The sequence below is a fragment of the Choloepus didactylus genome, chromosome 8 (assembly GCF_015220235.1).
Source record: "Choloepus didactylus isolate mChoDid1 chromosome 8, mChoDid1.pri, whole genome shotgun sequence".
NCBI lineage: Eukaryota > Metazoa > Chordata > Mammalia > Pilosa > Megalonychidae > Choloepus > Choloepus didactylus.
Window position 1 is genome coordinate 60,728,549 of NC_051314.1, and position 14,950 is coordinate 60,743,498.

General features: G+C 41.1%; 2 protein-coding genes across 2 annotated transcripts in view; both read right to left on the minus strand.

The window, feature by feature from the left end:
* The window catches only part of KCNMB4 (potassium calcium-activated channel subfamily M regulatory beta subunit 4), a 76,089-nt gene extending 66,148 nt beyond the window's left edge, over positions 1-9,941 (minus strand). The window contains exon 1 of the mRNA XM_037848209.1: positions 9,473-9,941. Within this exon, the coding sequence (XP_037704137.1) occupies positions 9,473-9,808 (336 nt within the window). The 5' untranslated portion in view covers positions 9,809-9,941. The remainder of the gene's footprint in view (positions 1-9,472) is intronic.
* A 113-nt stretch (positions 9,942-10,054) lies between these two features.
* Positions 10,055-10,662, minus strand: LOC119542649 (translation initiation factor IF-2-like). Its single transcript, XM_037847374.1, has 2 exons — positions 10,570-10,662; positions 10,055-10,453 (listed from the first exon to the last, which is right to left on the minus strand). The coding sequence occupies exons 1-2, from the start codon at positions 10,660-10,662 to the stop codon at positions 10,055-10,057; spliced, it is 492 nt and encodes a 163-aa protein (XP_037703302.1).
* Between the last annotated feature and the right edge of the window lie 4,288 nt (positions 10,663-14,950).

Genomic DNA, 14,950 nt, shown 5'->3' on the forward strand with positions numbered 1-14,950 from the left:
ACCTGTGAAACTTAAATCAGTTACCTGCTTCCAATATACAAAGGAGGGGCATTCATAGGAAAAATATTCTCAATGCTTTAAGGAGTAACTGAAAGGAAGACAGGGTTTAAGGGACCAAAACTGTTTCTAAAACCTGCAGGGCAAACTCCATTAGATTTCAAAGTCTGAGAGTCATTTACAGAACGACGTTTTATCCTTGGGGCTTGAGAGAACGGGAGTCTAACCCTTCCTAAGGGCCTTTGAGGTCACCCTTTTCTCTCCAAATGCTGTGGATGAGTGATCCAACATATCCACACATTGAGGAGACCACCTTCTCAGCCCTATCCTCCACAAACATTGGGGCAGCACCAGGATTCTCTTCCATCTCTGGGGCACATGCTCAACCCCTTCAGGACAGTGGGATGGCAGCCAGGCTCTCCCCAGTTCCCTGGGAAAGTGCTCCACCCTCTCTGGGGCTTGGGGTAGCAGAACTCTTCCTGAGCATTGGGGCAGAAGGCACACCCTCAACCTCTGGAGCAAACTCACCCTTTCCATATGTGTGGGTCACTAAGCTCTCCCAGTCCAAGACCTCTTGACTCCAGACCTCAACCTCCATGGCTGTCTTTGAAGAAATTTTTCCTTCAATTTGTTCCTTGCTTGTCCCCTCCAGTCCAAAGGGCAGCGGCTCCATCTATAAAGATCTTGCAAAAATTTTGTTGGCTTCGCATGAAGCAAACAGGGGTCAAAGCCGTCAGACAATAGGACTTTCCACAAATCCTTTCTGGAAAACTCCATCTCCAATCTTGGCTTGTACTGAAATGGTGTTCGGGTTCCATGTTTGGTTAAATCCTCACGTGGGGCTGTAAATTCTGGGGCTCCACCCCCTGGAAGCCCAGAATTTTCCAAACCATCAGTTTCTGGTTTATTTGAAACCAAGAGTTCAGTTCTAAGTTTATCTCTCTCCACTGGCATTTTACTATAAGCTGCAAGGAGAGGCCATGCTATATCCACTTTTAGTTTCAAAATCTCATCAGCCAAGTATCCCAGTTCGCTGCTTTCAAATTCTTCCTTCCACCGACACCAGGACTCAATTTTGCCAAATTCTCTGCCATTTTAAAACAAGGATTGCCTTTCTTCTAGTTTGCAACAACACATTCATCATTTCTGCTCAAGGCCTCATCAAAAGTATCTTTAGAGTCCATATTTCTACAAACAGTCTCTTCAAAGTTTAGGCCTTTTCTATCAAGCTCCTCACAATTTTTCTCCCCCTATCCATTTAAAAAGCCATTCCAACATGCTTGGTATTTGCAAGCTCAGCAGCACCCCACTTCTCTGGTACCAAAATCTGTTCTGGTTTGCTAATGCTGCCCGGATGCAAAACACCAGAAGTGGATTGGCTTTATAAAGGGGGTTTATTTGGTTACACAGTTACAGTCTTAAGGCTATAAAGTGTCCAAGGTAACACATCAGCAATCGGGTACCTTCACTGGAGGATGGCCAATGGTTTCCGGAAAACCTCTGTTAGCTGGGAAGGCACGTGGTGGGTGTCTGCTCCAAGTTCTGGGTTCAAAATGGCTTTCTCCCAGGATGTTCCTCCCTAGGCCACAGCTCCTCTTCAAAATGTCACTCTCAGTTGCTCTTGGGGCATTTGTCCTCTCTTAGCTTCTCTGGAGCAAAAGTCTGCTTTCAATGGCCGTCTTCAAACTGTCTCCCATTTGCAGCTCCTGTGCTTTCTTCAAAGTGTCCCTCTTGGCTGTAGCAAGCTCGCTCCTTCTGTCTGAGCTTATACAGTGCTCCAGTAAACTAATCAAGGCCCATGCTGAATGGATGGGGCCACACCTCCATGGAAATCATCCAATGAAAGATTTTGCCCACAGTTGAGTGATCACATCTCCATGGAAACATCCAATCAAAAGTCTCCAACCCAATCAACACCAATACGTTTCCTGCCCACACAAGACTGCGTCAAAGATAATGTCATCTGGGGGGACATAACACATCTAAACCAGCATAGTTACAGAGAGCAGTAGATAAAAATCTCCTACTTTTGTGGTTTGTCCAATTTTTCTCATAATTATTTCAATTTTTTGTTTTGCTATCTTGAGTACAATTTCAGAATTGTTATAACTTCCAAGTAAGTGATTTCTCTTATAATGCAGTAACTGTTTTCTCCTAATAATGCTTTGTCTCATACCTGTGTTGTCTGATATTAATATAGCTGCACCAGTTTTAATTTTTTTAAACTAAGGTATAATTTATATACAATAAAATTAACCCTTTTTAGCATACAGTTCTGCAAATTTTGACAAATGTATACCATTGTGTAACAAACACCACCACAATCAAAATATAGAACAGTTTCAACACCCTGAAACTTCTCTCGTACTCTCTGTAGTCAATCCTATCCCACAACCCCTCCTACAACCTCGGGGCCCTGCAACCTATTTATTGACCCTCAAGTTTTGCCTCTGAAAGAAAGTCATATAAATAGAATCATACAATATATAGTCTCTTGAGACTGCCTTTTACTTAGCATAATGCACTTGAGAATTGTTCATGTTGTTGTTCTTTTCTATTGCAGAATAGTATTCCATTGTGTGGATGTACCACAGTTGAGGCATTCCCCTGCTGAGGGAAATGTGGGTTGGGTACAGTTTTTGGTGATTACTAATAAAGCTTCTGTAAGCAACATGTACAGGTTTTGCATCAACACAGGTTTTTATTTCATTTGGGGAAATACCTAGGAGTGGGATTAGAATATATATCTAATTATAGGAAACTGACAAACTTTTCCAAAGTAGCCATACCAATTTTGTATTTCCAGAAGCAATGTATGAGAGTCCCAGTTGTTCCACATCCTGGTCTGCACTTGTTATTGTCCATTTTTTTTTAAGTTACCCATTCTAATAGGTATGTAGTATCACCTCATTGTGGTTTTAAGTTGCATTTATATAATGACTAATGATATTGTGCATTGTTTTATATGCTTATTTTCCATCCATATATCTTCTTTGGTGAAGTTCAAATCTTTTGCCCCACCCCCCTTTTTTGGTTGTCTTTGTTATGTTTTGAGAGTTCTTTCTATATTCTGTATATAAGTCCTTTATTTCCCCATTCTGTGGCTTATGTTTTCATTCTCTTAATAGTATTTATCAAATATTACAAATTCTTAATTTTGATCAAGTTCAACTTACCAGTTTTTAAAATTAAGCATGCTTTGCTGTTGTATCTGTATTTTCCACTCAGCAAATGGCTCCCCTGTTGTATTCTTGTGTTCGTGGGAAGATTTTAATTTCATTTCAATTCAACCCTTCTAATATGAGTGGAAGTACCAGGGACTTGATTTTATGCAGAGATCTCAGTTCTAATACCCACCTTGTACAGTCCCTAAGCCTTTCTCGGTCTATATTCCGGCAAGCCCCTAAATTAGCAGGTCCACGGCTGCTGCCCTCCCACTTCCCAGTGCAGCTACAATGTCAGTTCACACATCTGTCATTCTGGTTTTAAATTCTAACTTCATTTCTGGAACCTGAGGATTTTCCTTTCTTTTTTGCCCTCTTAGCTATACACTGAAAAAGAATGATGGTACCATTTCATCCAGCATTTCTAAGTGAATGCAACAGGAGAATTTTCAGGTGACACAGTCTGTTGTAGAGCCAAAACAGGATACCTGCCATTAACGTCTTCATTTCTGCCCTCTAGAGTCCTGTATCCTACCTGCTCTGTGTATGGTGTGTGTGTGTGTGTCTGTGCTATTACATACTTGCCAACATTATAGGCTCTGGAATCAGACTGAGTTCAAATCTCTTTACTGGTCATGTAACCTTGGAAACATTACATAACTCTTTTCTTCCTCAATTTATTCACCCATAAAATGGAGATAATTCTAGTGCCTCTACCTTACACTTATTCTGAGGGTTAAATTAAACAACACAATGAAAGCACTTAGAACAGTGACTGGTACTTGCAAGCTCACAATAAATCTTACAAGATTTTTCAGTGATTTCCTAAGAATAACTAAAGAGTAAACGTGTAATGAAACCTAACGGAAGACTGGCCTGGGAAGAGTTACTTTAAGTCTTTCTTTTTCTCAGTGTGCCCCTCAATTAGGAATGGCAGATGTATAAGCATCCTTGTCACCAAAGCCACATGTCGGGCCCATGCCAGTAATCAAACCAAGCTCCCTTTAGTTTCCAACATGTCTCCAGGTGGCCTTAATAATCAGAGTTTCACGTAACATATTTCCTCTCCTACGGTATCACTCACCCTCTGCTGACACGGTCCACCCATCACTTTCTACTGGGACTTGTTCCACTAGATGGATATGGTATTGTCCCCGTTATCTCCCAGCCAGTGCAGTCTCTTGCCCATTGAAGGAGGTGCAGGGGCTCTCCTGAGCTGTGTGCACCCTTTGTATTTCTAGGAAAAGTTCTTTTGATCTGGCCAGTGAATTCGAGATTTTGCAGAAAGCCCACAACTCTAGCAATTGGGTGCTAGGTCTGAAAGGTCGGCTTCTTCATCCCTTTACACATTCATTCACATAAGAATAATCCAAGATATTCCCCTCGTCTTTGGAAATGCACTCAGTTCTTCCCTAGAGAAGCAGGGATACTGAAGCTCTTTTCTGGCTAAGATCTTGTACCAATTCTGTTGCCCTTCCTATCACTCCAAAACAGTGTTGTGTCCTTGATCACTTGCTACCTGTTTGCAAGATACCTCAGTCATGCCCTTCCCTCCTAATTTATTCTTAAATACTGGTAGAAATAATTAATGCACAAGTGATTCACTTCTACTAAACCTAGGGGAGCCCTAGTTCTCAACAACTGTATAACCTTTCATGTCCTGGAAGCCAGACTTCATTTCTCCAATGTAAACATGAGTATCGGGTCCTTGCCTAGCATTTGAACTGACCTGCGACTATCAGATCCCTACAACCACTACTCGCAAATTCTACCTCCCTACAAAACAAATCTGATCCCTCATCTGTTTTGCTACTCTTGATTTAAGTAGCCCCCAGTTATAGATAATTTTTCTAAGGTATGTTTCAGATTCTGAAATTATTTTTTTAAATATCAGTAACAACCAAAAGGATAGGAAATTGTTATTTACTAAGAACTTCCTATGTGGTAGACGATTTGCTACAGGCACTATTTCATTTAATTCACCTAATGAAATAGGTAATGCCATTTTGCAAATTAGGAGAGTGAGGAGCAAATAAAAATAATAAATGAATGAATAAATAAATAAATAATAGCCCAAGGTTGCACATAAATGTAAAACCAGAACTTGAGTCCAGGTTAGTAGGATTCCAAAGCCCTACCTTGTAATATCTGTTTCTCTTCTGAAGGCATATTAGCTGCCCGGCACTGTCCCAGGCACATAAAAATATACCTACCTATGAGGTAGGTATAATTAACCCCTTTTAAGCAGATGAGGAAATTAAGGTTTAGAGGCCTCTGAGATCATCCCATTTCAGCTAATCATGTAACAGTATCTTTAGAAACCTATCTACTTCCATCCTTCACTGCTTTCCACCCTAGTGGAGTTTCATAGGCTCAAAGTTTTAGACTAGGTTCAATCCAATACTTTCTTACTAGTGATGGTCTATTTGAGATTTACTATGAAGCATGGCTCATAGGTAACAATAAGGTCCTTGCTTTTATAGACCGATTTAAAAAAGCAGATTTTTTTTTTTTTTAAATAAAGCCACCTGTGTGCAAATACAAAAGGGAGAAAATAGACCATTCATTTTCTTCTAAGACATGACTATTTACTTCACATTATAAACAACTCTTTTCTGTTTTCCAAAAGTTGACAACTTTTCACTACAACAGCAGTTCTCAAAGTGTGGTCAGTGGCGCATCAGACTTGTTAGAAATGCAAATTCTTGAGCTCCATCCCAGAACTACTAAATCAGAAACTGGGGTGGAGTTTCTGACTCAGTAGTTCTAGGATAGGCCGGAGAATTTGCATTTCTAACAAGTCTCCTGATGATGCTGATGCTGCTGGTTCACAGACCATACTTTGGGAACCACTGGCTTGGAGGAAGAAATATACTATGTGTAAGGAGACTGGGGAAGAGATATTGTAATAATCAAAGTGAAAGACGATAATGGCCTTGACTAGGGCAGTGGCAGTGAAAATCTAAACAAGTATTAATATCAGGGAATGATGGGACCTTTGACAAAAACAAAAAACTCCAAAATAGAAGCAAGTTTGGGGGAGAAAATGAAAGACAATTGTAATCATAATTGAGGATTTCATGATCATCGAACATTATTATTGTGTTTTTAAACTCTTTAGATCCATTTAAAATAAAGTTGTTCTGTTAAATACAATTATATAAATACATTTATTACCAACAAAAAACTAGATTAAACTCCGACTTTATCTAGGATTTAATTTTCTCCAATGAGATGCAGTATCAATATACGTTGCTATGACATAGTCAGATTAGAACTAGTAAAGTGGACATTGGATAAGGTTTCAAAGTCCATTTAGTCTTGTGCATCAATTAGATTAAAGATACAGAAGAGTCACAAAGAGATAATGCAGTTATGGAAATGGTAGCAAGAGCAGAAATTTAGATTTTGCTATGGTCAATCCATAGAGAAGATCATTTCCTTCTCGATAATTAGTTGACTTGAATATGACATTACATGACTGATACCCTGATTACTTTAGACTAGAAGGGCATGATTCAAAACAAAAAATAAATAAATTGAATAGGACTTAAAGATATTTTAAAGAAATTAGTAATCAAAGATCAAATTTGTTCATAGTATCTTCTTTGGTAGTCTATGGCTTAAGAAGTTATATATTCTTTGTAATACTCTTCCCCCTTTCCTGCCTTAATTTGCTGTAATTATTGCAGCAAACTCAAGGAGAGGAGGATGCTCATGTTCTATTTTTCTAAGAAGTGGTTTCCTAAGTAGTTTCTGGGGGCGTGAGGAAGAAGAGAAGGTGAGGGTGTTGCGGATCCAGGACACTGTAGGGAATTAGGACATTCTAAAATTCAGTGGATGGTGACCATAGGCCATTAATAAAGAGGTAAGATAAGGGAAAGAAAAGAACTCGACAGTCAAGATGAAACAGGAATGGACAATGGGTATTGTTTAATTGTAATATAATGGCACTGTGGAAACACTCTGCTTATGTACTTGCACAATATTTTGGTTATGTTGAATTTTTCCATCAGTAATTGCCTACAAGAATTTCTAAATTGGGCACTTATTGACCAAAAGTAGAAAGGTGACTGCTGTAAAACAAACTTATGTTCAATACATGCTACAATGCAATTATAATTTGGATAAAGAGAAAACCTTTGGATAAAGATACCCTCTTTGGGTAAAGAGGAAACCTTGAATAAAGTGGCTGGGATGTTGTTCATCATTTCAGTAAACATACCTTTCTTCTTGTCATTTCCTGGATACTTTATTTAATAAAATGCTATTTTGTTCAAGTACTGTTTCTAGGATCTGAATTGGCACCAGAAAAAAAAGAGACTGTGGGGGGCGGGGGGTGGAATCTTAGCATTACACAAAGCATTGTGATTCCTCCTAAGCAATTTAAAATTCTACATCCTAATGATTCCAATGCACTTTTTCTGCCAGATTCTTTAAAATTGCATGGAAATTGTGAAATAAACTTTTTGTAGAAAATTCTGTTTTCTCAATGTCATGATTAGATATTAGTAATTTACTGGTATATCTGTATATAATATATTAATTACTACTGAATCAGTATCTTAAAATAATGAACAATGTTTCTCCAACTATAACATCACCTCCTAAATGATGAACTACAGTATAATTTCAAAATCATTACTACTGCTCGGCACCTTTCTCTGATATTACCGGTTTAATCACGGGAAAAAGGATGTTTCTAAAATCCTCAGATTTCTTTTTAAATTTCTGAGCACTAAGGAGATTAAACTTACAACATTTGTCTTTGAGATATTATTGCTTTTTTAAGTGCTTGAACATTACACTTCATCCTCATTAAATTCCAAGACCTAAATTCCGTATTTCTGAATTCTCTTTCCTATATTCACTGCTTATGCATTATCTTCAGTTTTTAAGGTAAATGAAATCGTCATTTGTTGCCAGGAACATTTTTTGAGAGGAGTTATATTTAAATAAAAGAATTCCTGTTTTTTGTTTTCCAAATTCAATAATACATTGTTTAGGAAACATGAGCATGAGCTGTACTGCACAGTCATGGGAGGCTTGTTTCAAAAACCTTTTAAAAATCAATATATGAATTTTTTCTTCTGTGTTATTATAAATAAAGCTTGTCACATTCAACAGTAAATTTTCCTGTGTACACAAGTTCCATTCCAATTTGGAAGGCTTTCCTGCTTGATCTTCAAGCACAGCCCTCACAAAGAGAGAAAAGGTGAGCAACTTTTAGAAAGATACTTTGACAGTTTAGCAACAAGGATATTTAGAAAGACCAAGTGAAGAAAATAAAAATCCTTCTTGTAGAACCCAGAGCAATACAAAGCATAATTTGTACACAGAGTGAGAACACTGCTTTTTATAAGTTTTTTCTCTTCTGGGAACAGTTTTTGGATTCTCTTCTCTCTGTCCTCTATCTCCATACCGTGAGTCCTAACCAGGTTCCTTTATATTCCCTCGCTCTCGCTCTCGCTCTCGCTCTCCCTTACTCTCTCTCTCTCTCTCTCTCTCAAGTTATAAGGGAAGGAATATCGGTACATTTCACGAAGAGTTTTGTATTTTCAGTAAGTTTTACCGTTCTCTATGTTGCTCCCAATTGTCCCGGGACATGCAGGGGGCCACTAGGCTCCCTCTAGAACTTTTGAGAATCAATTTCGTGAAAACTAGGAGCCCCATGTCCACAGAAAAATGGACCTACACGGAATTTCGCATTTCATTCCACGGCTCCTGGCGACCCCTCTAAAGCTCATCTTTGGATCCCGAGTTAAAAAACAACTGTCTAAAGCTAAAAGGCAAAGGACCCTCTACGTCCTTCAAGGGCTAAAAGCCTCCGTAACTTCCTAAGGAAGGTCATTTTATCCCAGTTTTTGAAGCGGCCAGTGGGAGCGCGGACCTTGACCACGCGCCGGAGTAGGTGGATCCCGGGTGCCCAGTGCTTTAATCGAAGGAAAAGTTAACTTTCAGCTCCATGCATTTCATCAAACCCCGTCCTGTGGGCGCCGGACTTGGTCTGAGCCGTGGCCTCAAAATCAGAGACTAGGTGGGACAGATGTGTAAAAAAAAGCCTCTCTGGGCACCACAGGTCCCCGCACACAAACCCAGCCTGAAGGATTGGAGCCCCGGGGCTCCCCCATGTATTTACTCCTAATTTAAGCACAATCTCCGATGCCTGTCTCCTCCCAGAAAGCGAGTACACCCCCAAACCACTCCACACTGATGTTGCCCCTAAGCCTCAAGATCTACGCAGAAATAAGGCAGGGAAATCCTCCTTCATCCTTCGTTGGGGGGCCCCTGGGCGTGCCGGGCGTGCTTACCTTGGGGTTTGTCAGGAGCTGGTGCTCGTTGCTGTGCAGCAGCGCCCTGGAGTTGGACTCGGAGTTGTTCACGTAGACCTGGACACAGGGGTACTGCGAGGTGCCCCTGCAGTCGGCGCCACAGGTGAAGGTGCACTCGAACACCTCGCCGATCTGCTGCACCGACAGCACCGTGCAGTTGGCTGCCGTGGCTTGCAGATCCTGCAGCGCGGGACTGAGCCAGCAGAAGCCAAAGATGAAGAGCGACACGACGCCGGAGATGATGAGAAACAAGCCGAGCCGGATGCTCTTGTCCTCGGCTTCCGTGTACTCGTAAGCCACCCGGAGCTTCGCCATCGCCCCCAACTCCCAGCGGCTGGCGCGCTCCCCCGCCCCCTCCCGCCCCCGGCACGGAGCCCGACTGCCTCGGGCGGGAGGAGCCGCCGCCGCCGTCGCGCAGCAGCAGGGGAGTGGGCGGTGAGGGGGAGCGCGCGAGAACAAAGGGGCCGAGGCCGGCGACGCCCCCGGCGGCGGCTGCCGCTTCCCCCAACCCTCCTGCCCGCCGCCGCCCGAGCCCGGAAGGTTTGCGGTGCAGCCACCGCTTCAGTGTCTTCGGCACCCCAGGGCGCAAGGCGCGCACGGGCGGCTCCAGCCTCCAGCGCCCCCTGCCAGCCTCCGCCTCCGCGCTCTCTCCGCCTCCCCCACCCCGCCTCCTCCAGCAGGGTATCTCCCAGTCTCCATCCCCTGCCTGCCGCTCTTCCGCCCACTCGGCGGGCAGCTACCCCCAGGGCAAGAGATGCTGGCCTGGGACGCGCCCCTGGGCTCCTCCGCGCGGGAAGCACCTCCCCCCCGGCCCCTTCTGGCACCGACGGGGGCCCGCCTGCCCCACCCCGCCCGGGGGCGTCTCCTCTGGGCCAACCGACGGACAAGCACTGGGAGCGGTAGCGGTTTGCGCTCAGAATTCTCGTTCAATCCCCTTGGAAGGACGTCCGCGATGCGAGGCTAGGATCAATACAGGTTAACAGGAGTGAAAATAAGTAAATAAATAAATAGACAAATAAATAGTAACTCAAGGAGGGGGTAGTATAAATGGAGCGGCGAAAATCTTAACTCCAAACCCTGATTGGTCGGCGAGGAGGGGGCATGAGCCAGCGGACAACACCCGCCGCTTCGGAAACGGGCTTCGGTGGCAGTGCGGTGGAAAGAGGCATGAGCCGGGCGGACTGGGGTGGAAACCCCCGGGTAAACAGCGCGCACTGCGGTGCGCACGGGGGAGTCTTTCGCCGCAAGTTCCCACGGTGCGAGCAGGCGCGCGACGGGGCGGGAGGCGTGACCCCGCCGTGACCACGCCGCCAACCGGCAGCGAGCGCGGTAACAGTCTGGCCACCGTGTCCCTGGCCCTCCTAACCGCCTTGGCGCTGGCCCGCGTCCCCCGGCTCCAGTAAGACGCGGAGGGGTACAAGTTTGAAGCGAGAGAACCGGCTACAGACCGACTTTGCCGAGGGGCCAACGCGCATTGGGCTGGGAGCCGGCGACTGGCAACATCAGGGAACCTTGCTGCCTTAGTCCTGGTTGAACCTCGCGGCAACTTAGGTCCCCAGCTTCCGGGTGGACCCTAACTCGATTTGCCCTAGGCTAGGGATGACACAATAGGGAACGAAGGAAACAGGAGAGGCTTGCAGCCCTGGAATGAGGTACCTTTTCCCCCACCAGTACCGTCCCCTCACTTCGGGGCGCCCAAGAACAGAATCGTTTCTGTTCTGTTTTCCTCCTTAGGAGTCTTGCCAGCCCTGGTCCGTCCCAGGATTTGTAGGTGAGCTATCCAGGAGCGCTGTGCAAGGCGACAGCAGCGTGCAGATCCACTTTTGGACAGGTACCGTTTCTAGACTGCGTTCTGCTCTCTTGCTTCTTCCTGTTGCTCCCTCAACTTCCACTCCCGCGCATACCTTCAGCCCCTATTCGTGACCTGCCTTTTTAAAGTTATCTTTTTTCTAAACCACATTCCTATGATGAATTATTTAGACCTACACTTTGAAGAATAAAATCAAGTCAGAATGTTCACTTCTTTGCAAAGTATACAAATAGATTTTTCTTGGATTGCAAATTCCAAATGAATACACTCTCAATTATGTTCCTGATGAATGAGAAAATACAGAATCATAGAATTCATGGCTTCTCTTTCTTGAACTTCAGCTGTTATGTAACTAGTATTGAATACCTTCCCACCGCAGTTCTCATATTTTACTTCGGAGTAGTTCGTTCTCTTATGTGATAGGTAGCAGTATTTCCAAGGAATGGGCAAATCAAGCTTACAGGAAGACCCTACCTATTTTTCTTACTAAATTAAACAGATGCAAGTTTTGGAAAACTTTCAAATATGGAAGACATATTTCATTTTAATACTTTTCAAGTTTTGAGAATAATTTCCTTCTTTCTTTACTTAGGGATTACATTTTCTTCCTTTTCTGTTGGCATCAAGACGATTTATGATAGTGATTACATTACCTGAAAAGTGAGTTAATAGTTGAAACCGCTTAACCTGAGATCATAAATCTTCACTCTGAATCTTTTTCTTATTGCAGGTTATAGCACTCTTCCTTTTTAAAAAGGCTAAAGCCGGTACAAGATCTCTCTTACTCTGAGGTAGTGATAATCAATGAATAAAATCCAATTATTTTACCCCAGTATACTAAAGGATTGAACTTTGAGGCAAAACTCTTATTTGTGCACATACAACAGGAATGGGTATTTATGAATAATTTAATGAAATAAGTCACTTTTCAGTGATTCCAGAGCATGAAGAGCTATGTGAATGAACCCTCTCCCTCACAACTGAAACAAGATGGTCTTCTAAATCTAGAGAAAATCAGAAAAATTTTGTATTTTAATTTAACCTAAATCTTAAGGGCTTTTATATCATTTTTTTTTCTAGTCCTGCATTTAGTTATTCTTTCCTTAAAACTATTCTTAAAGTATTTGAAGAAACTGTTGCCATCCAGCCTTCTGTTCTTTAAATACCATTTACCTCCCCCCATATTTCCTATGTTTAAATTAGCTTGCTTGTCCTTTCTGAACCTTTTTATTTTCATCTTTTTTGAGTCAAACATATTGAAACAAAACATGTCAAAAGACTTCACAAATTAAATCACTTTCTACTTTTATACTTAATGGAATATTGGAAATGTCTGTTACTTATTTAGTTGAAGTGGAGCTGCCTTATCAAATTCTCAAGGAAAACTGGATATGGCCATCCCCTCAGTTTCCAAAAATGGGTCACCACTGACTTCCTTATGCAAGTATAGTAGTAAGAACCCCCAGCACCTTAGAAATGGTTAAGCTCTGAGATCTGTGAGGGCAGAGGCACAGCACACACATAAAAAGGTAGTCCTTTCTCTGCAGTAGTCTACCAACTGAAATTAAGATTAAAATATAAAACTTAGAACCAGACTGCCTTATTTAATGTGCATCAGTCTGCAGCAATGTTTTCAGAATCATGGCCAAGCCTTAAGTTCCATTTAAAAGAAAAAAAGAAAACCTATCTAAACAAGGACCATTAAAACCATTGTTATATTTTGTTTTCATCATCAGTATTTTTCAAATAGTCCTGTGGCTGATGTTAAAATTTCAAAATACAATTTCACAAGTATATATACTTTTATCAAAAGATTCTAAAAAGAATTATCATAAGGAGGATTTCACTATCCTAGGAACAGAAGGGTATTCAGAGCATGTTGGGAAAATGTTTATAAATTATTACATAAATTGGCATGTTGAGAAGTTTTCAACCACAGAAACTTCCTCTACACATTTGAATAGTTAAAATACCTAGGTGAGGAAATTAATATGGTATCACATTTTCTCATTAAAATTCATTTTCTCGATAGGTTTTAGACCTTTGCAACTAGAATAATTAGATAAGAATAAACATGATTCAGCAGATATAATTGCAGACTTTGTTACTGCCAGAAAATCAGTTTTCCTTTTTATTTGGTCTTAAATCTAAAATATTTTCAGTTGTACTAAATCATTTCCAGCTAGCCAATATTAAGAAATTGGCTTTCTTGACATGCTTCGTTGTGAATGTTACATGTGTTATTAGCCTCAGAATTTAAAATTTGAAACAGATTTCCTATGTGGCCACTGTTTTTTTCTAATTTTAATTTTTTCCTGTCCATAAACATCACCTATTATATCAAGCATATGATTATAACTGAGAACATTACTTACTATTTCTAAATATTTATACTGTAATAATAGCATATTAGATCAGAAAGGGATTTTAAATATCACCTAGTTCAATATTAGCCAGGTGGCTCCTAAAAACTTACCGTTTTTCTTGAAATAGTAAAGAATGATTATTAAAAATATTTTAAAAAACAAGTTCAAATTTGTTTGCATATATCTTTATGCTTGCAGTTGAGGAAAGCAAAAAGCCCAGATAGTAACTTCATATTAGTAAATTCATAATGCCTGAGTCCTAAATCCTCACCAACTTTTAGTCTTCTACGTTAATTGAAGTGATTATCTGTGGGAGATACACATATATATTTACACACCCATATGTGTGAAATGGGAAATGAGCTTTGAAATTAGAAAGGAAGAGACTAAGAGATTTTGGTCTCACCTTTAGAAGTAAATAGTTGGACGTAAGGTAAATTCTTCATGTTCTGAGATTGTTTCTTCCTCCATCTGTGGAGGATGGACTAGAAGATAAAAATTCTAATCCCAAATTGGTTTTGTTCTTGCCATGTTTTTCAAAAACTTGGATATTGCTACCTACTTGCACTTAGTGAAGCTAAAAGGTCTTTTAAAAATTCCAAAATTTGGAGCGGGTCTCCTAATATAATAGCTAACAGTAAGAGTGTTTGTCTTTGGAGAAATGGACCTACAGCTATTGAGCACCTAATACAAACTAAGTCATTTACAAATGTCTCAATTTAATCTTCCTATAAGATGAAGAGGAAACTGAAACTCAGAGAGATTAAGTAAATTTTCCAAAGCCACCCAAGCACTAAGCAATAGGGTCAGGAGATTAAAAGGTTTATTGTTTTTCTACTATACTATGCCACCTCTAGGAAATTTCTATATTTAGTAAAAAAAAGTGTAGGTGATGCATAAACCACTATAAATGGACTATTAAATACATTTAGATGCTTATATTCCAATATAGTTAGGCTTGAGCAGAGTTCATACTGTGAAACCTATGAACAGGAACAGACAGTAGATAAATGACCTGATGATTTATCCTGGTTCACCTGTTTAATTTTACTGAATCACATTTGTGTTGAGAAGAGCTCTTTGACAGATGCATAACAAATGTCAGTAGTGTAGTTCTATGTGGGAGAGAGAGATTGAGGGTAGTATTTAGGTTTCAGAGAGGCATCTTTTTGGAAATGTCAAGCTAGATTCAAAGTAGAAGTAAACACAGGGAATAACTAGATGTTAAACAAGTCATTAAATAATTGTAGTCTAGAATGAAAGCCTATCCTCCTCTAAATG

Bases quoted from the DNA above. Each gene is read 5' to 3' on its own strand.
- LOC119542649 (XM_037847374.1), bottom strand. From the start codon at position 10,662: ATGCCTCTTTCCACCGCACTGCCACCGAAGCCCGTTTCCGAAGCGGCG. The intron at 10,454-10,569 runs GTTTGGAGTTAA...TATTGATCCTAG, and splicing joins CTCCTCGCCGACCAATCAGG to CCTCGCATCGCGGACGTCCT.